At 40.6% G+C, this 26,552-nt stretch overlaps 1 protein-coding gene and 1 long non-coding RNA gene across 17 annotated transcripts in view; both read left to right on the forward strand.

Annotated features, from left to right (window-relative positions):
• Window positions 1–1,893, forward strand: part of DST (dystonin) — a 284,727-nt gene extending 282,834 nt beyond the window's left edge. For all 16 annotated transcript variants that reach the window (XM_033513007.1, XM_015620980.2, XM_015620978.2 and 13 more), the window contains one exon: window positions 649–1,893. In XM_033513007.1, the coding sequence (XP_033368898.1) occupies window positions 649–914 (266 nt within the window). In that variant the 3' untranslated portion in view covers window positions 915–1,893. The remainder of the gene's footprint in view (window positions 1–648) is intronic.
• A 2,635-nt stretch (window positions 1,894–4,528) lies between these two features.
• LOC117244082 lies at window positions 4,529–13,485 on the forward strand. Its single transcript, XR_004496495.1, has 4 exons — window positions 4,529–4,547; window positions 4,885–4,940; window positions 11,192–11,262; window positions 12,474–13,485. It is a non-coding gene; the product is annotated as an uncharacterized LOC117244082 (long non-coding RNA).
• Window positions 13,486–26,552: the final 13,067 nt, after the last annotated feature.

Raw genomic sequence — 26,552 nt, forward strand, 5'->3', positions numbered from 1 at the left:
AATTGGAAATTTTTGAAAAACCACATTGTTTTCAGTTTAAGATTCCTTGTTGTGTTTTTTTCTTCATGGCACATTGTCTGGGCAGGCTTTTACTTAACAGGCTTGCTGAGAACACATCTTCTCAGCCCTTTGTTGGGCAGGATGTATACTTTGCCCTTGGTTAGTTGCAGCTTTCATCTGTATGGATTTTAATTTCTTTTTAAAAAGAGGGGTACATACTTAAATTTTGGGATGTCCATTTGTATCTCCAGGAAATCATATACTTAGAAATCATAAATACATGAAGACACCAGATACTGAATTTTTTTTGTTTAATTTTTTCAATTAATAGCTGAGAAAATGGCAGGGGGAAGAAAGGTTCTGGCTGATGAGTGAAGGTACAATGCATGCCTAGGAAGTCAAGAAAAGCTGCCAGGATAATGCATTTTTAACAAGATGTGCTAGTGATGAATTAATTATGTTTCAGCATTTGATCTTGCATTTCTTTTTCTTTAGTGTGAGACACAGCATCATTTAGCTTGCCTGGCAGAGGTCTAAAGTTTAGTTTGTGAAATGAGGGATTTTTGGGGTTCCCAAAGACCTAGGAAAGACCTGCACAGGTTTTCCATCCTTCCCTTTAATCCTGATGGTTATGTTCTCTCTCTCTAGAAACCCGAAGAACTCCCAGCAGACCTGGTAGCCGAGCAGGGAGCAAGGCTGGCAGCAGGTCAAGCAGCCGCAGAGGCAGCGACGCATCTGACTTTGACATTTCAGAAATCCAGTCTGTGTGCTCAGATATGTCAGAGACTGTTCCTGCTACAAGCAGGCCGACACCCCGAGCAGGTTCTCGGCCAGGATCCACCAAGCCTTCTAAAATTCCTACTCCCCAGAGAAGGCCACTAGCCAGCAAATCGGACAAGTCCTTGAAGAGATAATATGATTGGCTCCATAAAGGTCTTTTCCTTTTGCATTAAATATTTAAGTTCATAAGATGTAAAATATTATGTAGAAATTACTGTGAAATATCGCAAGAGGTGGGTTTTTAATTCTGCAGATGGCCTTATTTGTGTATTTGTCTTCTTATTTTATGTGTATAATTTTTGTCAGATTCTTTTTCGTTTTGCCATATCCCGTGAGAAGGGGAAGAGTTCTAATGTAAACTAACAGTTGTACACAGTAACATGTAGAAAGTACACTAAAAATAATTGCCGAATGTACAGTGTACTGAATGTACAGTAAGTCTCTGCAACCTCAATAAAAAAGGCCTATCACTATGTCATTAGTTAACAGTAAAGGATACCTCATGATTTTTCTTTAAAAAAGAAAAAGAGAATACTGAAAGCCAAAAGACACAATTACACATTTTGAGCTAACTAAACAAACACTAAACGATGTATGTTAAAACTACTAAGGAATACAAACACACATTCACAGTACCCTTATTTATACAGCATCTCTCAGAGAACTCACAGAGTTAATTAAGCACTTGCCAATAATATGATATTCCGATACCTTGCAGCATTTCTGTGCCATTGCTTTCAATGAGGCCAGACACATTCTGGATATCTGAACTATTATTCTGTAAGAATATCAATATAAAGTGCATTCATGTAAATGTGAGGTTTTCTTTCGCTTGAGTGGATGGTAGCACTGTATCATTGAACTCATTTTGTATCAAAGCAATTTTGCTTGCAGAAAGCTCAGAAATAAACATGTCCCTTAACTTTATTTCTATTGTATTTCTTATTTCACAGGAAGGTAATTTTCAGTGTTACGTTTTAGAGCATATGCCATTTCAGATGACCAATAATTACCATAGGAACACAGGCTTTAATGTTATTTCCCATTACCAGCTATCTGATTTTGGTTAGCTACTGTATTTGTTTAATAAAACACTAAATTGCACATATCAGAGCATATGAATTATATGTAATTATTGTGTGTCGACAATTATTTTCTCCATATTAAACTGTGTCATTTATATACCATGTATGAAAGGCATAGACAGTAATCCACTTGCTCTATCAGTGAAACATTCTAGCCATTCATAGATTCATTGAAAGGATAGCTAGTGGTTCAATTTCACTGGAAAAAGGTGCAGCTTCAAATGGGAGTGCTGTAGCATGGCTGGATAGACACTATGGTAAATAGTGATAGAATGCCTAGAACTTTCAAATGCCCTTTGATAATATCAGAAAGACTTGGGTGGGATTTGGCCAGATAAATAAAATAATACTCAAAAGATAATTGAATCAATCAAAGTCCACTGTATCAGGATTTCCTTCAACACAGAGTTTTATAAAAGTTTATAGAAAGTGATGATCAACCAGTCCTGCCTGGCTTGGGAATCAGCACAAGTGTTTACTGGTTACTGAAGCATCAGTCTCTGCTGCACTATTTTGTCTTTTCATTTTTCACCTCCCCTGTTGCTTCTATGCTTCCAGGGCTTGCTTCCCTAGAACATTAAAACAGATCAGAATTACTTTGGTGCTTTTTCAACCTAACACCCTAACAACCTTGGATAGTTTTCAGTATTTACAGATGACAGCTGAAATATCTCTAGTTGTAAGCAGAAGGGAAAAGGATAGAATTTAGGCACTTGCATGGATGATTTGACTGAAAGAAGTGGTGGTACCCAGTGAGATATTCTTGGTGAATTTTTTTAACCCCTAGAGTGATGTTCAAGGATGTGGGGAGGACAAATCTAACTCCCTTGCAAGGGTACATACATGGTTCAGTACCTTGTATCCCAAGAGCAACCGACCTACACAGGAGGTAGTCTTGGCATCTACTTAAAGCACCTTTTATATTGCAGTCTTAGCTCAAATATGTTTTTAATGCTTCACTAATTATGCAATTTTTTGGAATTTTTGTATGACTACATTGTAACCTTACAGGAATATTAGAGGGGTGACCAGCCTCTGAGAAATCTAATGCCAGCTAACACCCAAGGACAAAGTTGATTATTGTGACTTGCTAGTGATTGCAAAATGGGTGAGGATGGGACTGGTAAAGTGGGAAAGTTCATTTATTGGCTGGAGAGAATCATCCAGTGTCAGAAACCAAATTAACAGTAAATTAAATAGAATTGAGAATTCAGTTAAAAAGCCTAAATCTGCTGCCAGATGTTAAACCTTTATTAACTTCTTCCAAAAATTAACTGCTTTAAGTCAATACTAAAGAGACTTTTCAAAAAATTCTGTTGCCTGTGATACAAAGTCCATACTGACAAAAGTCTGAAAATAAACAATGGATGTTCTATACTTCTGTGACCCAAGGATGAATCTGCAAAATTTCATGGAAAAGGCATATTTTGAACATGCAGAAAAGTGATAGGTAGGTCAGTCTTGGTGAACTATTTTTATAAAGAAAGTAGTGGTATTCTATTTCCATCTTTCTGTAATTAAAAGGTGTTTCTTCTTTGGTACCAGCATAAAAGGGACATGAAGAATCAACCCTACAAATACATCCCCACCTTATTCAGTTGCATGAGTTTTTACCTAATCTCATCATTGGAGATGTATTTTTCGCTGTTTTATTACCTTCATTTTAACAGTAGGCGTTGATCATAAATTCATCAGCCTGCTAGGTGACCATGAGTTGATTACAGCTTAGTGTGGCCCAGCTTCTTGTACCTGTTTATTGTGTGATTGTTCTGCACGGTGAAGGAGCAGAGGTGATGGGCCAGGAAGAAGGGTTGGACAGCCTATGGCTATGGGAACCATACTGTTAAGTGAATAATGTATATTTAGCACTTGGAAAAGCTGGCTCAGTTCTAGACTCTTTTACTTTTTCACTTTCAGCTTTCTGCCTTTCTGTTTTGCTGCTTTCAAAATGAGACAGTTTCCACAATTTTTTTCTGCAATCTGCAGATGAAATCCTGGCCTAGGCATCCCCAGGTTCACTTAAGGTATATTGTCAGCTTCTTACATGCTATTGCAATAGATGACAGTAATTCAGGCTTTGCCTCCAGCACATGTCTTTACAAAAGCAAAGGAATGAGGTTATATTTCATTTTCATTTAAAAATGAATGCATTTTATAAAAATAAACTGAAGCAGCTGTGCCGTACCATAGTGAGCAGCAGGGTTTGGACCCGTGGTTGCCATAGCTCTGACAGGGCTAGCAGCCCCCCACAGCATGCACTCGAGCCAAGGGCTCTAGCATTAGGTGTGTTCCTCAGAGTATGTGGCAAGAAGACACATTGCTGAGCACTTGCTCTTTATGCTCTGTAAATAACCTCAGGGATGGAAGATGAGCAGTCCCTCATTTGCTGCAGAGGAACTTCCCTAATTGCTTCCAGGTGTTTCCCATTCTTAGGCTGTTTGGTAGCACCTGAGCTCACCCTGAGGTATTTAGCTAGATGTTTGTTCTGACTGGGGGTTATAGGAGGAAGTGGTGATGCTTGGAGGTTTATACACTTGTGCAAGGTGAGTAGGCTTTTATAGAGGAAAGAAAATGTGCTTCCCTACTGAAACTTGTTTTCTGTACTGAATTTGAATAACCTGTTTGCAGACATGGAGGTGGAAGAGATGGTTGACTTGTTTGCTTGCTTTTTTAACAGTGCAGGTAGGTTACTCATCTCTGTGGAAAAAAAAAACCAAAGAACTTAAACTTTCTAAAACCAGGAACATTGCAGAGGGAAATGGGAGCTTCTCAGTACCTTAAATTCTATGTAGCTTGCATAAAAATGCTGGGTGGTTGATAGTACTGAGGTGTTTTTAAATCCTCTGGTAAAGAATTGTTCAGACTTCTGCTGTTGCAAATGAAGTGGTATCTGACCTGAAGCTAAAGGAATATTGGGGGTTGTTTTTTCATAATTTATTAGTTGTTCTGATGAACTGAAATTACTTAAATACTCTGAATTGTACCTTGGGATGCTCAAACTGTGTTTCTCTATTGGAAGGGTGAAGGAAAGTGTGATGAAGGTGAATTGTGTAACTTAGCTGGAATCCTGGCTGAGTAAGTATGAGAGTGTTAATACATGTGTTATTAGCACTTGGATAGTTGAATATGAGTAAACCCCCCAACCTATTAATCAGGCCCTGTCAGCATTTACAATACTATTTGTTCTTCTGAGAGGAGGCAGATGGAGTGGTGATAGCTTTGTCCTTAGGGAAAGCTGATGTGGAGCTTTTTGTAGGGGTCATGATGATCTTTATAATAATTGGAAACTTACCCAGTACCATTCGTGTTTTCCCCCCGCTTTTTGGGGCTTGATCCTGGCTCTTCCAAATCTTAGAGTCATAGAATAATTTAAGTTGGAAAAGACCTCTAAGATCTTTCTGTTCTTTAGGCAGAGCAATGGGAACCTAGGGATCTATGAAAGAGCTTGCAGTGTCTGGACTATTTTTAAAGACAGTGATTTCACATAATAAAGAAATATCTCTATAATTTAAAAACAATGTAAAATATCAAAGTATATGAAAAGACACAAGTGGGGATGAGGCAAACAGGCTTGTAAATATGAAACATTGAGGAATTCTGCATTTGCTTATCAGAAGAGGGGGTGTGACTTTAAGCAACACTGATTTGAAGCTTTATAGACCAAACCAACAAAATAAGGTAATTCAGACTAGGTAATGTCCACCAAAAACTGAAGTAGCTAAGCTGCTATTTGGAATTGTCTTGTGTGAGCATGAGAGAACTGAAAACAAATATATATGTATATATATATATTTATATATATGTGTGTGTTATATATATGTGTGTATATATATATTTATATATGTGTGTGTTATATATGTGAGTTTTATATATATATATATATAAACAAATATATAATGGATATATTTTCCAGAAATGTAGCAGTAAACTCAAGAAAAGTGCTGATCAGATTAGACTTGGAAAAATTATAGATGCTGTAATAAGCGAGATAGTAGTGGAAGCCTGAATAAATATACTATGGAAGAGTTGGCTTAGCTTTTGGAGGGATGTCATGCCTTAGAAGCTGCCTGAAAGTCCTTGGAAGGATCAGTTAATGCAGGCAAAGGTTGAGATTGACCACATGGCTTTGCAAAAGAAATCAGTGATTCTCAAAGTGAGCACTTATGGGATCAGAAGAAAGGGCTTACTGAAGGAAAATAGCACATTGAAAGCTAGGAAAGTGCAGGAGAATGTGCTCAGTTTTAACAGAGGAAGGAGTTTTGCAATGGAGCCCTTGACAGGCTTTAACATAAAGCTGCAAACGCTGGCTCAGAGGTTCCTGAAGTGCACATTGTTGGACAGTGCTCTGGAAAAAAGCATCACTGCATTTCTGTGATTCATCACATCTCCTGGGGGTGTGCATTGCTTTCCACTGATGCTGGCAATCCTGCAGTGACTAGCTCAGCCCTAGCCAACTTATCTTCAGATAGCTAATTTAAGTAGAATTAATCCCATCCCAAATTAATGAGTTTATTTCAAGCTAAGAAACACTGGGTGGGATTTTCCTGAGTGGTTTGGAAATTCTGTTTCTAGCTCTTATTACCTTCACACCTTTTTGGTGCATTCAAGGTACTTTAGGGTAGGTAAAGTTTGAGTTTTTCCAATTGTTAATTCTCCTGGGATCTACTGGCATGAGGGAAATGAACACATCTTTTAGGGAATAGTGGCAGATCATGCAGAACCTCAAGATCTAAACCATTAAAAAGCTTAATTAATTGAAAAGGATAGCATATTGATATGTTTCTCTTCCTTTCAAGTGTCCTATGGATCTGAGGAAGTGGCTTTTTCCAAAAGACATGAGCTATTCATTAGTATGATGTGATTGTCTTTGTTGTTTTCTGTTTGTGGCTTTTGGTTTTGTTTTGTTTCTTCCTATTTGACTTCTAAATAAACACAATTGAGCATGGCCATGCATGAATAGCTCTTTCTGGAATGAAGGAAAATAAGTAAGTAACTTTGAATAGTTACTCAGTGAGAAATGAATCCAGAGCAACAGTTTATTATATTTGAACTTATGGGCAAAGTTGAAGTCGAATGAAGCAAATGTAATTTCTTTTGTAAAAATATAATGAGATGTAGTAAACAGAACACAGATAAATTTGGCAAGCCTAAGGAAGGCAAGATGCCCTCAGTGGAGGCTGTTTCTATGCATTGCTATTGTTTTTTTCCCCACAGAGTGTATTTGCAGATATAATTGTTCTGAACTGTACAAGAGCTCAGCAACATTTCCTATTAAAATGAGCAAACTGAAATTCCCTGCCCATGTGTACAGCTCTGTAACAAGTGCTGAAGTGATGATTCCTGTGGCCAGAGGGTGAGGAAGGTGTGTGAGCCCCAGCTCCTGAGCTGGGCTGGAGCTCCTGGTTACGGCCCCACATAGGCAGAGCTGTCTCTTCTCCCGAGAATCCTGGCAGTCTCTTGGGAGGTGATGCCTGCTGGTGTTTGGGAAGAGCCAAGAGCATGATCACAGTGCTTTCAGGCACTAGAAAACCTTCTTTAAGTCCACTGATTAGGCCACTTGGTCAACATGGACTTCTGCATCTGACTTCTTTTTTTACATATGCTGTCTTTACCTAGTGGAGGAACTAATGAAGAAATAATCTTTAATAATGTATCTCCACACAATTCAGGGCATTAATTTCTCTCTCTGTTTTTTTTTTCTTTCCCTGCCCCTCCAACCCCTCTACCTTATCAGGATTTATTAAATCTTACCAGATTCCTGAGGAGGATTTTAATCTTAATGATGCAAAAGAATTTTAATGTAGCACTTGCTAATGGAAAAGCTCTTCTTAAATGTCATTGGAAACTTCAGCCCCTGAGTGAGAATCTAATATTTGGTAGCTTTAAAGCTTTCCATGTGAGAGAGCTCTTCCTCCCCTCCAAGCTCCCACTCTGTTTCCAATATTGTGTGCAGGGCTCTCCAAAAATGTTGCAGTGATCTCATCTGGTAAAATAACCCTGGTCAGTACTAGCCCAAATCCTCCACTGGGCTGCCACCACCCTCTCCCCCCCTGCAGGAGAGATGCCCTGAGGCCCTCTTGGAGGCAGAGGGTAACACAAAGTGTCTGTGAGAACAAGATGTTTGTCATAGCTGCCACCACTCACCCCTAGCAGCAAGAGAGTTTATCCCCTATGCTCTAGTGAAACACTAGGAGAAGTGGACAGTTATTCAGGAATTTCCTAAATAACAATGCAAACTAAAAAGGGGGATTACCAGCTGGAGTTTTTCTATCAAAATGGCAGAGATTAAGGAATCTTTTCCTTGTCTTAGATATATGGCCTACTGTGTCCAGGATGTCTTTTTATATGGTCTTTATATAAGTCAGTCTCTGGCCCTGAATGCTGTGTTATTGAACTCTAGGGTATAAGATACAGTCTCCAGTACTACATAAATAAAAGCAAATCTTTTCAGTTGAGTAGTCAAGTGATATTGAGGGAGTTGGAGTTCAAGCAGTGATCTAATTTGGCTGTTAAAAAATTAAATAAAAACTCTGAGAAAAAACTATTTAAATGTGCAAAGATTATGCTGTGATTGTTAAAGTACCAAAAATTCTCAGAAGAATCTGCTGGATGGGCAATATTTTAGGCAGCTGCATGAATATCAACTGATGGTTTGGAGAATTAAGTCTTGGGGCTAGGTGCTGGGTTTTTTGCAATTAAATGCCTGTGCATGAGTTTACCAAACTGAGGTCATTTGGATGTATGCATGGTTTGGAAGGTAGAGTTGGAGATAAAATCTGTTGGAATAAAGTACAAGAAGAGAAAGACATCATTGGGTTGTTGTGATATTAACTTGCAAGGAAACATTTTTTCCTGTAAACTCGCATGTGTAGTCTCAGACTGGAGCACCAGCTGTGTCTATCTCTGGAGAGATCTAGCTAACAATGCATGTCAGAAAAAATTATAGCCTAATTTATTCATACCTCTCAGAATAGCAGAAATAAGGCTGAAATCCATGTGCCTGAAAACAAAAGGTTTTGTACTAGTTCCAATCCTGTCCAAGGATGGTCTACAAGAGTGATAAAATGCCATGGCAAAGAAAAAAGCAAATTAAAGCGTAGTTCTTAATAAAACGCTAAAATACGTGTTAAATTCAAGGAAGTACAGACTTGTCAATTAAAGCGAGAGCAGCAGGCCCTGCAGCACAAAATTTTTTCCTGGCTCTGAGTATTGGGGGTTTGGGGTGAGTTTGGGACTGACTTGATCATGCCAGGAGAAAGATGGCTAAAAATCAAGTTCCATTTAATTTTTTTTAAGTCAATGTTAAATTGTGTATTCTGTCAAGGTTATTCTTCAGTTAGTCTTTCAGGAGGGGAAACAGGCCAAAAGAAAACAAGGAGTCTCACATTCAATGTCATATCTTGCAAGAGCTATTCTTTGGCAGGGCTCTGTTCTGGCAGTAAAGCAGGAGATGGACAGTGATTCTTCAAGCTAACAACATTGGGAGAGTCTTTTCTCAAGGAGATGTTGCAAAATGGTGTAAAGAAACAAGCCAGAGTATCAGGCTGGATGATACTGGGGCATTTCTTTGGCTGGTATTTCTGTAAGAAATCAGTATAAAGCACTTGTGTTGGGGATTGTTCTATAGTTAAAAAAAAAAAAAAAGGAGGTTAAGTTACTGGAAATATGAAAAATACCATAAGTGATAGTTTCCTGGCTAGTCTTGGTTTGCCTCAGAAATGCTTTGGTGATGCTGTGCTTCCAATAAACATTAGTATAACAAAACACATTCTGTTTCCAGCACTTCTGATGGAGACTCTCGTCTCAAATCTGACTCTTTGTTGTCTGGTTTGGTGAAGTGGTTACAGCACTCTCCCAGCACTATTCCTCTGTCCCTAAGGCTGTATCGACAGTGACGACTAGCTGAGATGGCATTTCTTGCTCACAGTGTGGGGTTTTTTTTCTTGGACTTCATAGTTCTGGGTGGAAAAATAATGATGACTATTTGGTACTTCTTTTGCCTGTGGTGAACGAAACCAAGGTACAAAAAGCAATGTAAGAATGCAAAAATCAGTAGATGTGAGTACTTTGAAAAATCCAAAATAAATGCAAGCCTGACTTTAATCTTTAATGGTTTGCCTTAGGATGAATTTTCATGTTCATACACATCTCTCCCTAGCATATCAGTTCACCTGGAGAATGGAATTCAAAAGTACTGAAACACTTTTTTTTTTGAGGCTAACAGGTGGTTGATTTAGAATGGGATAAGTATTCTGTGTACTTCCAAACTTTCTCTTATGTTTGAGATATCATATTACCTTGTCCTGTTTCAAAGACAAGTCAAAGTTCCAAAGAGATGTTTAAAATTAAAAAGCAGATGAGATGGGAGAGCAAAAAAACACCTCTTGGTGGAGTTAGAATAGTTCTGAACAATGTGGCTCAAAGAGCAAACATTTAAATGGATCTTGCTTATAAATGCAGTACATACTAAAGATGTCTGCAGGACAGAAGTGTTCAGTCCTCATAGGGAGTGTCCTAAATACAAATTAGGGTTACTGTGTCACTGCTGGTCCCTCATTCTGGTGTCTCTAATCTCTGCAGAGTGCTGCTCTGCTCTTATCATTTTACATCTGAAGAGTATGAAGAAGAGAAGCAGGAATATGCCACCTTTGCAGATAGGAAATAGAGAAACAGATTAAGCCTTTTGGCTGGGAATATTCAGGAAATTTGCTGGCAAATCAGGAAACTGTTTTGGCACATGCTAATCTTCATCTTCGGCCTGAGTAGAACATCCCTCTCTTTCAAGAACATCATTATTTAATTATGTCTGTTTAGGAAACTAAATTTAATCCTCATCTGAAAAGACATCCTGGCTAATCTGGAAATTTAAATTATGATTTAAAAATAGCTACAAGTCAGTGTTTACTCATACAGTATTATCTGCTAGAAAAGGCATTGGATATGCTAGTCACAAATGTACAAATCAAGCAGCTGCACACTACACTGTGCCCATCAAGTGTTTCTGCTAGGGAGCAGAGGCTGAAGGGAAACACAAACATGAATATGAATTTGTCTTTTAGTTTGGGGCTCTGGAATGTTTCTGTTCTAACAGTGTTCTAATATAACCAAAACATTGACTCTTTTCCATCAAAGTTATATATAGAAAGTAGGCACCCTCCTTCTTATACAGAAAGATAAAGTGCAAAAGGAGATTGTTCACAAAATGGAAAAACATCCAATTTAAAATGTTGATGCTTTACATGTGTCTCAGAGCTGCTGTACTTCTGCAACAAGCAGCTGCTATTTCTTCTTCATTTTCCCATGTAATTGATTTATTCTCATAACAGAGAACGGCATGATGCAGCACAAACAAGACAAATAGTCTTTCTGCGCAGTGGCCCCTCTGTGCCTCTGACAGGTGAGCTGATGGTAATTCTCAAGTCTAGATGGCCTCAAGTAACTTTGGGGCTGTGTAAACTGTGCAACCAGAATCCATTAGTGACATAGGTCAGAATGTACTCCCGTTCCTGTTATAGACTTGCAGAACCATTTATGCTGGAAAAGCCCTCTAAGGTAATTGTCACACCATTAACCCAAAACTTCCAAGTCCATCACTAAACCAAGTCCATAAGTGTCCCATCTACACAACTTTTAAATATCTCTAGGAATGGTGAGTGCTTGACAAAAATTTTTGTGAAGAGAATTTTCCATCCAAACTTCTTCTGGTTCAATCCACTTCATGTTTATTTGGGCCTGGAACTTGCTTTGTCAATTATATAAAGCTGGGAGGGGTGGCTGATATTCCAGAGTGTTGTGCTGCCATTCAGAGGGTCTTGGCAAACTGGAGAAATGGTGACCAGGAACCACACAATGCTCACCAAAGGGAGTAAGTATGAAGTCCTCTACCTGGGAAGAGGTAAATCCAAGCACTAGAATATGCTGGAGTCTGACCAGATGGGAAGCAGTTTTGCAGGAAAAAAGCTGGGGCTCCTGGTGTTGTGATCAATCAAAGTTGATGTGAGCCAGCAGCATGTCCTTGGGCACAGGTGCCCAGTGGCCTCTTGAGCTGCACCAGTAAAAGCTGTGCCAGTGGGTAGAGGGAGGGGAGCCTTCTGCTCTGCTCAGTCCTGGTGAGGCCAGTGGGGGCTGTGTCCGCTTCTGGGCTTCCCAGTACAAGACATTGGGGCAGTAGAGGGAGGCCAGCAAATAACCACATGATGAAAGGATTGCAGCATAAAAATAAGAGTGAGAGAGAGGGAGATGTTACCTGAATGGGGCAGAGATGGGAATAAAGATGGGAACTGATTGTGCTCAGTGGTATCCTGTGAAAAGAGGAAAGGCAATGTGCTCAAGCTGGACTGCGGGAAGAACGCTTGGAGGCTTTGCTGTAAGGATGGCTGAATGCTGAAGAGATTGCCCAGACAAGTTGTGGAGTTGACATCCTTGGGAGACATTAAAAACCTGACTGGATATAGTCCTGAGTGGGATTTTGTAGCTGGCCATCCAGAGGTAGAGGTCACTTCCAACTTCAGAACTTCTCTGGTTCTGTGACTTGTAAGCTCATCTTACAATATACAAATTCTTATTTTAAATGATAGGATTTACCTATATATATTTATATATTTATAGGATTTACCACTAAAGGAATATTGAGGAGCATCAGCCACAGCCATGGTTCCCAGGGAGCTGTTTATACAGGTACACAAGACTTAGGACCAAGAAAAAGAAGGACAAAGAAACAAAGGGATTTGTTTGAAGGCAAGCTGCAAGCCTTATCTTCCTCACTCCTGCTTCAGTACTCTATTAACAAGTAGGTTTTATTCCCTCCTCCCCCTACAAAAACACTCTGGATTTTGTAAAGAATGAGATATGAATGCACATATCTCACTTATAAATTTACTAATATAGATTACATTTCTGAAACAATTTTGCCCTCTATTCAGCATTTGGGGGGAAACAGAGGTACATTCATTCTGTGAGAACCTCTTGAAAGGTCCATTCACAGCCATTCATGGGAAGTGCTGGGCATGTGTGAGAGAAAAAGCACTTTAATTGAATGCATGAGGATCTAACTGACTGCCAGATTGTGACTGGCCTCTGTGCAGGCCCAAAGTTGCACATGTCCTGCTGGGAGCAAGAAACTGCTGTAGAGACAAGCCATCCTCTTACTCTGAGCTGCCTAGCACACCAGGCACTGTGGAATGAGGACAATCTGTCAAGCTGGCCATGGGAACTTAAAACAAGGCTTCTTGCAATAAAGATGATTCATTTGGCTGAAGGACCTCCTAAATATGGCTTCTGTCTGTGTACAGAGCTGTGAGTTGTAGGTACTTTGACTAGAGCTGAATGCTTTCAGGTTGGTGTAGGAAATGCCAGGTGTTAAATTTGGTCTGGGGTACAAAACTACTGTCATGTGGACTCCAGTTTCACTCTACCTTTGCTTACTTGTTGTATAATATGTTTCATTTTCTGTCCTTCCATTATTAAAAGCTGATGTACTTATGTTTTCCTTGAAAAATACCCTGATGGATACTGACTAATAATACAGTGCATCCATAAAGAAGATGAAGAGGCTGGGCAAAGGCAGCAGGGTCTTTGGGGATGCACTTAACGCTGTTCATTAAAAATATGTGAATCTGCTTTGGGAGGTTTGATAAACATTGATTTTGCTTGTTGAGAGCAAAAGATAAAAAACAGTCCCCCTCCTCTTTTTCTGCAAAATGAAAGGAACTGATGTAATTGTTCTAACTCCAATACAATGAAGTGCTATTGGAGCAGTGCCAGAAGTGTATTTCCTGCCAGTGTCTGCTCCTCCAATCAGTTTAATTATGAGCAATTGTTTGGGTTGTGCTGTGAAGAAATATTAGAGAATGGAAAAAAAGAACATATTTTGGGTCTCTATTTTGTAACTGATTCATGGTTTGGCAGAAACCATTAACTAGATGTTATGCTTTACAACACTGTAATAGTATCATTGTGGACCGACCTTGCCATATAAGCACATACAGCACAAATCCACCGTTTATTTTGACAAGGCTCTAGTTGAAGCATTTGAAAAATGCTGAAATAACATCAGCTATTGGCTAGAATTTTTGGTTAATCATGTGCCTACTCTTATCCAAGGGATCTAAGCAGGCTATGAAAAACTGGCTATTGTTAATGTCTCCTATGTTTATCTGTCATGTCAAATTTTTATAATAATTTTTCTTATGCTTGACACACTTCTCACGTCTTGCTGCTGCATGCAGAGGCATTTTGTAATGCTAGATCAGTTCCTTTGGAGGGGCAGACTGGGGAAAAGATGGTTCTTCTCCCAGCTTGTAGGACTGCTCTCCTTCCAACTGTTTTTCTTGGGATGATGAAGACTTAATTAAGCTAACAGGATTGCTCTGGAAGCAGATCCTGATTAATGTGTATTTCAACTTGTGTGGAATGGTTTCAATGCAGACTAGAGGGGGTGTTTACTAGGGCAGTGCCTCTGTGCTGAATAGTCTTCAAGCAGAGATCTTGCAGGACAAAACCCAAAATGCCTATTAGTGCTGCTCAGCAGCCTGGTCAGCTGCCAGGACGGGAGCCAGCCGGGCACGGCACTCAACTGTGGAGGGGAGGAGGTTCTCACATTGCCCAGCCTGATGTAGCCACCCCTGGTGGCATCCCTCTCCAAGCAGAGAATTTTAGATTTCAGACATTGCCAGATCTATTGATCAGAAAAATAGAAAGAAATCCCTTGGAATACAGAAAACAAAGAATTTGTAGTACTTGGAGCAAGCGCTAGTTTCAGGGGTTCATGCCTAGATCTGATATGGCATGTCACAAGAGCAGGCTCTCTCCAGGAATGTCATATGAACTAGCCCAGTCCAGATCCTCTTCCAACAGAAGACAAAAGATGCACTTGTTTTCATATTTGCTAATGGAAAATGTTCATTCCACCCATCTCCCCCATGTGTACATCCTTTAGTTTTCTGATACCAGAACATATCTTGGATAACTATCGTGTCTATTCTTGTACTGAGTAATATGGGATTAAAGCAAATTGTGTAAATGCTGCAGGTGGCATTTTGTATCTCTGCCAGGTTATGCAGTCTTTACATTAAGCATATTTCTTAGATGTAGCTTAAGCCTGCAGAGTTCAGGGGGTACAAGGGTCCATCTGTTTGCAAAAGCGTGGGGATTTTTTCATCTGCAACTTGGGCTGCTCCAATTCTGCTGTTAAAATGTGAGCAATGGTAATTTCTAGCAAGAGAGCTCTGAATTTTAACAGGGTTCAGAAATAAAAGTGAGAGGAACAGAAGTCCTGTGTTTGGATCCTATATGTTTAGTACTTTCTTATATATCTGCTTAGATTGAAGATCATTGGAGAGATCATATTTTGCCTGATGGTATGCTGCACCTCAATTACCTAAACATGTCTTGGAAAATAATTTTCCATCAGGAAGCAGTATTATCTGTGAATATGGATCCTTCCCATGTAGAAATGTTGCAGAAGGAGCGGTAATCTTGGTTGTTCCGGGAAACAGAGGGCAAATGAAACTGCTGTTTAGAAAAGTAGGATCAAGAGCATAATTGGAGATAAGGAGATAAGATCATGTGATGCACTGTAGATGATACCAGAGAAGAAGAGATTAAAATCACCCTAGTCTAGGTCAATTGAATAGAATAAACCCATGAAATACTGTTTTATTCTAGCCACTGACATACTAACAAATAAAGGCAGAGGTGGGTCTCATAAAGAAATTTCCATTACCACTGATGTTTTTAAGAGCTGTATTTTGTCTATAAATAAGATTTGTTATGTTGCCAGATTTATAACTTCAATTTTTTTCCAGCCATATTCTTAGAGTTACCCAGAAGAGTGTTGTTGATTTGAGAGCATGGCTGTGACCTGCTCTGCTGCTGTCTTCTTCTGTACCCTCAGGAATGGTTAAAATGAGATGAATGCTTACCTGGTCCTTTTACCAGTCTCATTATACTGCTTAACATTACTTGCTGATTGGAAGCTTTTTGTGTCAGGGGAAGTTGTGTCCCCCTGACATCCTCTGGCTGTTCAGTGCTGAACCTCATCTTTCCTTGTACTGGCTCATCACCAAGTTCTCACTTGTGATAAGCTCCCTCTTTTTCTAAACAATTTATGACAACATTGAAACATTTCAATTTCCTAACATAACGTCCATATGAAAGCTGATATTTGCTTTATTTCTACATTTTATCCTCCAACCATTAAAAACATAATTCTGTAAAGGATGTTTCCTTTTCCTTGACACCAGTCTTTCCTTATTATGGGTCTTTGGGAGAGACCTTGTTCCACTTTTTCTGGAAATCCAAGAAAATTATTCCAGGTATATTGCCCTTGCAGTGACTCTGGTAGTGTGCTGAGACATAACTCCCTTGTTTTCTGGGAACAGTCCTCCTCAGGCTATCACATTGATCTGTCTACTGCTTGCATTTTTTGCTACAGTTTCTACTGATTCCTCAAGTCCAGAAGTGAAATTTATTGGTTAGCAAGCTAACTATCCAAGTTACAGAGAGCTCTTAAAGAAAAAGAAAAAAAAGAAAAAATTAACACTGAGTTTGCCTCTTCATATATTTCTGTTACTGTCACTATTTTATAGCAATGGCTGGGCTTGGGTATTAACCCCAAGGAACATTTTGGTCTCCATATAGGACCTACCAGTACAAATTTATATGATCTTTGCCTACAGCTTAGTATGTAGATGAACTGTAGTGAGGCAGTACTCATATAATGCCCAAGCACTGGTACTCAGTGCCATCTGTAGCATTAAGCTATTGATTCAGGCCAAAATCACACCAGAAACCTTTCCAGTCTTGACAAGGTTTCTGGTGTGACTTTGGTCTTTCTTGTCTTCACATGCAGTTCCTGGGCACAGCTTGGGAACCGGGACCAGTCTTCATCTTGTGCTAATAGCTGTTTTAGAGACAGTGGCTCCCCTCACCCCACCTCCCTTTTTGGTGTGTGGATTTAGTGTTAAGGATGGATGTGAATTGCTCCATGGCACCTGGTCTGAGTGCTGTAGAATGGTTCCAGTTTTGGTCAGTGAACAGCTGGATGTCCCCATGTGCCATCATGGGGACTCTGCTGGATTCCAGCCTGTGACTCCCTTCACATAAGGGTTTTATCTATTTGTTAATTTTTCTTCAGAAGAATGTTTTGGAAGATCCCACTGTGAAATGTTGAGTGAGCTATGCAATAATTTTATTCCATCTCATTTCTTCCATGCAGATTTCTCCTGAAAACCTGCCACAAGGCAGTGCCTGTCTGCACGTGTCCCAGCTCCTGTAGCTCAGTGGCTTCTCCTGGCCTGCACAAGGTGTCCTGTGATCCTCCAGTAGCACTGGCTCCATGAGTGCCCCCAGCTGAGGGACACACATGTTTTAGATTTGCAAGTTGGTCTTCTTATACCATTTCCACACAGTCTCCTCCCCCCAATACTCTGTTCTGTCTCATCACAGAGCTCTTGGGTCTGTCCTTCTGCCATGAGACAAGAGCTCCCATCTCCATGCAGTGCTTGTGCACAGTGATCACAGGTAGGGTCTTTCAAAGTGGCCCTACCTTTTGGGTGTTTTTCACCTCTCTGACAGTGTTACATTCATGGTGTTATTGTTTCATGGCACCCACTGATTGAAATATCCTCTGATGTTTTAAAGAGCATTTATTTCATTGTAAGTTTCAGTGGCTTTTCATGTATTTAAAGAAGACAAAAGTCTTTGGAAAGACATTGATACTTCCTCTTCCCCCATGTCTATCTCCTTGCAGTACCCTCATCAGAGTAACTCAGTAAGCTCCTGCTCCTACAAGAGGTCTCTTTGGCTTGTACATCCATACAAGAGAAAGCAGTAGCCACCTTCATGGGCCTCCACAGGCTGGTCCTTTGCACCCAGCTTCTTTTCATAGTTAATGAGATTTGAGCTCCAGGGAGATACCCCAGCAGAGCAGCACTGTGGCTCTGGCTGTGCCTGGCCAGCTTGAACAGACCAAAATGAAGATTAATTGACTTGGTCTGACAGCATGAACTTGCCACTGAGACCCAAACTAACATCTCTGTGCAGTCTGTTGGCCTTACAGTATATAATCAAAAGTGTGTCTGTTTTCATATTCCTTCTCTGACACTGGCCAAGAGCAGATGCTTTGGCTAATGATGTTTATATCCAGGCCATCTTGCTAGGAGTTACCCTCAATACTGCTAAAATGATTGTCCTGCTCTATGGTGTGTATATACAGGACATTAAATAAGATTGATGTTAAAAATCCTCTACATGATATAACACAAGAGACAGTGTAATGAACTCTGAGTATTGCTGTAATAAAATTATTTCTAGCTCACATGTATTGCAAATTATCTGTTTTAATTTTTTTTTCACCCTCAAGAACAGTTTGCATTGTGGCATTAGGATCCTTTTCATGAGTCTCTCAATTCATCTCTCCTTTCATGCTGTTGGCTAGATTATAAACTCTGCAAGCAGAATTGCCTTTGCACCCTAAAGTACATACTTCTAGTGTTTTAAAATCCCCTAGTTTTAGAATTTTTTTTTAGAATTTAGAATTGTTGGTCAGGCTACTTTGCTCTGCAAATCTGTTTATAAAAACAAAATCTTTTTAGGTCTCTCAAATATTCTTATCAGAAAATAATAATGTATTATTATCAAAATAGAACAAACCCATTTCTTTCTTTTTCTAATTATAGAGCAATTTTCCACAAGTTAAGCAATAAAAGTACTTGGCTGAAGGAAACTTATGGGTTTGTTTTTGGGGGTTATTGGCTTTGGATTCAAAATGACCTTCTACCCTTTGGTTATTTGTTTCCTGTTTTGCCTCATAAGAATCCTTCTTTGTTTGCAACCTGCTCTGTTGCTGAAAACATGAAAAATGTGTAGACTCTTATGGAAACACTAGCACTATGATTGGTACTAGTCTTCACAATGTAGATTTAATTCCTTTACTCTTTCTTTATTTTTATCTATTTTTTTACGTCTGTGCCTTCTCTCTGTATCAACATTCCTTGTTCTGGTGTGGTTGCTGTCCAAGTGGAAAAAGCATTTTAAAAATGAATTCCTATAGCTTTCAGGTGCTAGTCTTCTAAGTAGTACTCAGTCAAAAATGGTTGTGGTTATCTTCTGTTTGTGTTGTTGCTATTCAAATATGTTGGAGTCCAATCCTGTTGGGTATGCTGTAATTGTTCCAGCTGTTGGAAATGCAGTTTCCACCAAAGTCTGGTTTGTCTATATGGATGTCACAGCTGGAAGGCAATCCAGCCTTCCTGTCAGAAGCATCTTCTACACACAAATTCACAGGCCATGCACATGGGCCTGAGAAATCTGTGTTCTAAAGATTTGCCACTTTTCTCTTGGCATCTAAAGGACTGAGATAAAATTGCCAAGATTGAGTGATGCTGCACCAGGACAGCTTTCTTATGATGGTGAAGAGTGACCACTGGCAGAAGGGACTGCTCTACCCTCTCTGCTGGAATCAGATCATGGTATTGCTGGGCTGGGGATCTGAAACAACTCTGCTCTGGGGGTTAAAAAGAAAGACAGACCTCAAGAGAATAAAAGCTTTACTATATAAATTTCAGTAATTAAAGGCCACAAGTAAGTCTAGAAAAACAGTACCGGTTTAACTCTGCCTTGTGCCCAGCAAATGATTTGAGGCCATGCAATTTCTGTAGTAATTCTGCTGCTGTTTCTAATGCTATTACATGGGAAGTGATTTTCTACCACAGGTGTTACAGATATTCTGCTAAACATTATTTAAATACTGATTAATGGTAAAACCAACACAGAGTATTGGGAATAAGGAAGGAGGTGGGATACTTTATAGGTCTCTGGTGATCTTTATGCCATATCTACTTTGCAAAAAAAGAATTCTTTGCTGTAGGAATTTAGAAGTAGGTAACATAAAACTCAGCTGTCAAGCAAAAGAAAAAATATGTGGAAAGCTTAAAAAAAAAAATAAAAAGGCCACTAGTCTGTTTGAAGCTGAAAATACCCTGTCCAGAACATTCTTCAGAAAAACTTTAGTTTGAGCAGCAGGGTTACTTGTGGAAAAGAGTAACTACTTTGAATGACCACGATGGGCAGAGAGCTTTAAAAAAAGAGGCTAAAAAATAGACTATGGGGAAAGTGGACAATGAAGCTGGTATCTCCAACCCTCTCATGAGGCTGAAGGTCAGGAGCTGTAAAGAAGCCCAGGCAGTAAAGGAGGCTAGCTTGACAGAAGCATCCATAGATGGTAATGAAAGGAAGCAATTAGGCCAGCTCCTCCCACGGTATTCTGGTGTCTTTTCCAAGATCAACGAAGAATTTGGATGACAGGATTAAGTGCAGTGCTGCTCTGTGCTAAACCACTGAATGCTCCTGGGAAGCAGTGCTTACTCTGACTTGTCATCCTAGGAAATGGATAGAAATGTTAAATGGAAGGGCCTGACTGTTCATCCTAAGGTGTTGCTGGCATTCTTGGTTCTCCAGGCGCATCCTTCTTCTTGGGTGGCTTCAATTTTTGTTATTAATACACTTACAGCCTTTGAAGGAGCTTGTTAGCACAGGTAGCACCCCCAGCAGGTATTAGGATCTCTCCTGGCCCAGAGGTGGATCAGCTAATTGTGTGAGTTGTGCCTGTGCAAGATAAGAGCTCCTGAGTGGGCTGCGGGCCAGCGACTCCCAGGTGCTGATGCCCATTCCTGAGGAGCACTGAAAGCCTGCTGGGACATGCCCCAAACCTTCTTCTGCACAGACAGCATTAATCCCCCAGTCCTTAGTTCAACTATACCTGCAAAGATGGGGTTATTTCTGTAACTTTTATCACTCTGGGCACATTGGCCTCAGGGCACTGTCAGACTGGAGTGGGATATGCACACAACATGCTGCTGGAGCAGTCTGTGCTGAGCCCTGCCAGCTACACAAGACATTTTGGTCTCTGTGCAATATACTTTTGCCTCTTCCTTGTGGAAGACATACATTGTCCAGGGTTTTCATTCTCCTGAGCAATCCCTTATTTCTTGGATGAAATTTATTTTAATTCTTTAAAATTTCGAAGGAGACTTAGTGCTAAATGCTGTCTACAGAAAATTTCATCTTCAGCCTATTCAACACAGATGTCTTTCTCTCTGTGTGGTAAGCAATCCAAATTCAATTTCAATGAAAAATATTTTTTTTCCCTTTTGCTTTCTCAATTTTGTTTTCTTTTGTTAATTTTGTTGCTCACAAAATTGTTAGGTTTAGATGAGAATTTACAATCTTACTCTTTGCATTAGCCTCTGGGGGATTATGAATCTCCTGGGTTAAGTGCAGGATTTGGGTGAGCTCCCTACCACAGTGCTCTCTGTAGCTTTCAAATCTGCAAAATCTTCATGTGTTTTGTGTGAACTTCACATTATTTCTCTAGAACATGGAAGAAACAGCTAATAAAAGAAGAAATTGTAAAGCTAGCAACACGCCCAGTTTCTAAAGTTAGGGTGGGAAGGTATGCAACCATTTAAAACCAGGAATTTAAGTAGCTCCCAAAATAGTCTGGTATAAACCTGATGGTAAAAAGTTTTGATGCTAATGGAGTGCCTAATGAATGTAATCATGCTTCTCAGACCCATAAAGGTCTTTCCCCAGTGTCCACTAACACACCTGTTTGCTAATTCATTGACTCAGGCTCCTTATTTCTCTCCACTTATAAATGTGAATAAAACCAAAGAGTCCATAACTGAGGACAAGACCATGAAGATAGAAAGCATCAAGAAGAAAAGAGACACATGGATGAATGAGAAAACAGAGAAGCTTTGGTGCAAAGCTGACAGAAGTTTGACTGACAGGTGAAAGTAGTTCAAGAAACCTGCCTTTTTGATGAGGACATATGCAGATACTTTAGGATTTGAAGTGTAGATAATTTTTCAAATGTTGCTTTTATTATTGAGCTGGGCTGGTTGAGACAAACATGCAGTCCTGGGGGGATGATGATGCCAGATTGTATGAGTCAGATTCTGCCCTGAGAAATAGTTTGGTAGGCAATCATAAGCCAAATGTTAAAAGTGTGATTAGATGCTAAATTTCATGCCAAAGAGGGAAAAAAAAATAAAAAATAGAGGAACTGCAAGCTGTGAATAAAGTTTTGCAAGTCTCAGTACTCAAGAAAGGTAACTAAAACATCAGTCAGTGAGGATTCTGCCAGAGTCTACTAGATAATTAGGCAGGGCAAATAATTAAACATTGGTCATAAATCATGTTACAGTATTTTCCTCTGGTTATGGTGACATTTGTTTAATACACTTAAGTTTCTCCTTACAAAGTTAGGAAACTATTACCAGTTTCCACCAGTGAATCTGTTTCAGCATATGCTTTTGTAATAAGTAATTTGATTTGTAGTGCTTGCTCCTTAGTTTTTCTATTGGTGCAGATTTTAATAACGTATCAAGAAGTAATTCCAGTTTAAAAAAACAGATCAGCAACAGAAATACTCTCATTTTATTGAAATAGTTGTACTAGAGCACTGTGTGCTTCACTATGAATCAGCTCAAATTCACTATCAAATCTGTATAAACTACTAAGAGATATCACCTATTCTCTCAAGTCTACCCTCATATCTGGACTTGTTTCCTGCACAGAACCATCAGATTCCTGGCTTGGGAGTCTCTAATACCCTTCCCAACTGTTTGGTAACATCCCAGGTTCTATTTTCCATGGTGAAAGCCTGAAGGGGAAAAAACCCAGTAGTTAAAAACTACAAGCCCAGCAATGAGATATAATGTCAGAGATAACTGTATAATAAGATGTCCAAAGTAACTATTTTAGTACTTTAAGTACTGGTGAAATTTCAGATGTGATTCTGTGGATGCTTCACTCTCAGAAAAGATGTGGACCAGAGCTGGACAGAGTTCAGAAACAAAGAAATAGAAAGATAGAGGTTTAAAAAATCATGTCCTATGAGTTGAAGGCAGTGGTGATGTTTAGTCTAGAGAAAAGAAGACTGAGGAGAGGCGTGATAACACTGTTTGTTAAAATATTTTAAACAATACTCCAAGGAGGAAGGGAATAAATGATATTCCAAGGGGGAAAAAAAAAAGCACAGGAAGCAATGTTCTTAAATTGCAGTAAAGGCTACTTCTGTTAAATTTTAAAGGAACATAAGCTGTTCTAATACTAAAGATAACAAAGGAATGGAGGATCTTGAGAGTAGATGTGAGAGGTGATGGGAGCCCATTATTAGGATTCTGTAACAAATGATTGTACATACATTCTGCTGTGTAAATATCCAAAGTATGCCTGGAAGGATTTAGCTCAGCTTCTTAGCAGCTGTGGTGAGCTGCATAGTGTCTTAAGGATAATTGAGGGTGACCATTCTTCTACCATGACATGAACAGAACTAATGAGGAAAAGGCAGAAGTTGTTGCTCATCCCCATGTACGTGGTTTCAGTCACTCAGGGCATGACACCTGGGTTTTGGTAATGCAGAAGAGGGGCTCTAGGGTCTTGAAAGGGAGGCATGGGCAGGCAGGCATGGGCTCCAGGTAGGTGTCAGCTCTGTGGATGCTGCTGTTCAATATAGAAATGACTTTGTCTTGCACCTTTCAGAGTGGTTTCTGCTTTTGCCTTTTTTTTTCTGTTCTCCAAGTGTTCTGTGTGCTAATGCCAGGGCACCCAGCTCCCATGAACTGGAGAACCCTGTTCTGTTTATGTATATTTGCCTCCTTGCCTTTCAGCTTTCACTGACACCCTCTGGGCAGCAAAGTCTGCTTAGGCCAAGTCCACTCTTTCCCAGGATCCAGTTCCCCTAACCAGCACATCATGCCATTGGATGTTTCTGTTGAATCAAGACATTTCCAGCACTTGATGCAGTTTTGCTGCTAAGGTCTGTTTATAGTCTGGACAGTCCTTATGCCCTGTTGTTCCCAGAATTGCTCTTTGTAAACTGCCACTTTTTGCCTTCCTTAAGAATCATTCTGAAATCCATATGCATAGGATGGCAGCCAGAGGTTGGTGGAACTGATTTAAGATGTGAGCTTATCTGCCTCATTAAGCCAGAAGAAGCTGGCTGCAACTTTCCTTTAAAAAAGCTCAGTCATACCAACAGCAGAAGATTAGAGTATAAATAATCCATTTGGCAGAGTTAGTGCAAAAATACCTCTCTGTTGCTCAGCACTTGTTTTTCATCCATTTTCTTAGTTACACTGCCTCACTACCTCTGGCACCCACTATGCAGTTTCTATTTTGGGCAGCTCCCTGAGCCATGGCTCTCAGGGACCCACGGGGCTTTTCCTGGTGGAAAAAAGTGGGGTTTTTCCTGGGCATGGTGAGGGAACAGAGACCCCCCTCACCAGCTGCACCTTGAACTCACACCCGTCTCTAAAGGCAGCTCTAAGCAGGTATGTCCATTTGGCTGAAGGTGCATCCCCAGCTCTCCTCCTTCCCTGGGAGCGCCTTTAGGTTGCCCGGGACCCTCAGCCACCCCTCAGGCATTGTGCTCCCTGCACTGTTTTTGTCTAAGCCTCAGGGATCAGCGCAAACTTCAGGAATGAAGCTTTCCTTCTTTTCCTCCCCCCCGCGTTGCTGGAGGCTGCCCCGGCCATCTGGCCGCATGACTCATGGCTTTTAGCCCCAACGAGGGGCCGACACAAAGGAGCCATTCTTCTGCTCAGACTGGGAGCGCTGCGAAAGCTGGGAGAGAGGCATCTCCCTCCCTCCTTCCCTCCCTCCCTGCTGGAGACCCGGGCCCTCATTTGGGGCATGAGCCCCTGCAGAGCTGGCACTATGTCCTGCTGCTCCGCTGCTGCCATTCCTCCGGCTCCTCGGTCTCCTGTGCATGCCCAGCTCGTTTGTCCCAGCTCCGAGCCATCGTCCCCTCCCTTGCCTGGCAGGATGCTTTTCTGTCCCCAGCTGCAGCTGTGCCACTGCTGTGTGTGACTGGGGAACAGCCCGGGGCAGCAAGGTGCTGCTGAAACCCGGCAGAGCCCTGGCTGCCCCCTCGCTGTCCTTGGCCCTGCTGGACCCCCGCTGCCAGACAGGAAAACTCTATTGTTCTGGACAGAACCACGCTACAATGCCTAAGCATCCATCAAAAGCGAGACGTGTCTTACTTCTGCCTATTTACTGCTTGTTTCTGGGCTCTCCGTGAGCTGTTTATTAAAATATAGTTTTACCTAGTGTATTTTTTTCCAGTGGGTTTAATCTCTCACTACAGGAAAAGAGTATATAATTTGCCTTTGTGCTATGTTGGAGAATAATTCTTGTTTTGTTTTCTACAACTCCAGTTACAGGGGTAGTTGTAACTGGAAGACTCAGCAGATATTCTGTGTTTGTGCCTGGGTAGAAATACAGGAAAGTCTGTGGTGTCAGGGCTATCATGTATCCAAGTGAATGTATTCAGACTTTGCTTCACGTGTTTTGGGCTGATGAGACCTGTGTGCTCCCAGGTGAACTTTAAATCACAGTTGGTTTGCTCTATTCCAGGTCTGAGCTGGTGCTCCAAGTGAGCTGCCTGCTGTCCTGGCAAAAATGCTGAACTAAAAAGGAGAGACAAAAGAGGAAAGCAATGAGTCAGTTGTAGATGTAGGGGGAAGGACCTCGTAGAAGAGTAAAAGGCATCATCTCTTTTGCTTATGTTTTGAGGTGGATGTAATCTAGCAGTTTAAGGCAGGGAAGATACTGGGGAAACCAGGCCAGGCATAGCAAAGACAAGTGACACCTTAATAAGCAGTGCCAGGCTTCCAGCTGTGCAGAAACTGTGTTGATTCTCATCCCAGAGGTATGAATGTATATTTTGTCAAGGCTGAAAGGAAGCTCCTGATCCTTTGCTGGCACTTAGTGCTATGAAAGCATCAGAGCTAAGCAGGCAGAGAGCAGTGGAGCTAAGTGGAACTGCACAGCAAAGGCAATAGCTCACCACTGTGAGCAGGACAGGGTGACACCCCCAGGCCCGATGGGAAGCCAGCAAAATCTGGAAAGGAAGGACTGTAGCTCCAGTGTTTGCACGGGTGTCTCTCTGACAACCTTGGCAGGACAGTTCAGTCCCAGAGAGCCGGGTGGGTGAGATGTTTTTTAGCAGCTGAGGACCTGGTTATTGTGTGCACTGGGCCACTCCTCTTTGCTATTGTTTCACTTTTCCGGCATTGTTCCTTTTAAATTTTCCATCTGATCAGACCCCATAGCAATTAATACTACTGTAAACAACCACTTAAAACAGCTCCACATGCTTTAGAAATAATATTCATGTTTTCCAGTTGAGAAACAACTGCATTGAATGAAACCTGCCCATGCTCTTCAGAAGGCCCTGGTGACCTTACAGCACTGGGACACTCAGACAGTCCCTGCACTCTGTAGAGTAGAGCACATCTCTTTTGCAAGATTTCCACTCTGGTTCCAGCACTCACTTTATGAGCAATGTGTTATCTGTAATTACATTTACTACAGTGAGTGCCAGTAAAAATAATTTGCCAGAGTCAGGTGTGAGCATGAAGTATAATTTAGGTGTACATAGAGCTACGTTGTGCATTGTAACTACTCATTACTGATGTTCTGTGTGGGTAAGTATTTCTTATGGGTAGTTCATTCAGCTCCAAGAGGAAGTAGGATCTTCATTTTACTTTAGTTTTTAAATTTAGAAATAAGGCTCCATAAAATTCTGTGTATCCTGTCAGTGAATTCCCCTTCCTTGGCTGAAATTGCACCTCTCACTAAGAGATCTCCTGTCTCTTTTGCATCTTCACTCAGCTA

Source organism: Parus major, chromosome 3 (genome assembly GCF_001522545.3).
Source record: "Parus major isolate Abel chromosome 3, Parus_major1.1, whole genome shotgun sequence".
Taxonomy (NCBI): Eukaryota; Metazoa; Chordata; class Aves; order Passeriformes; family Paridae; genus Parus; species Parus major.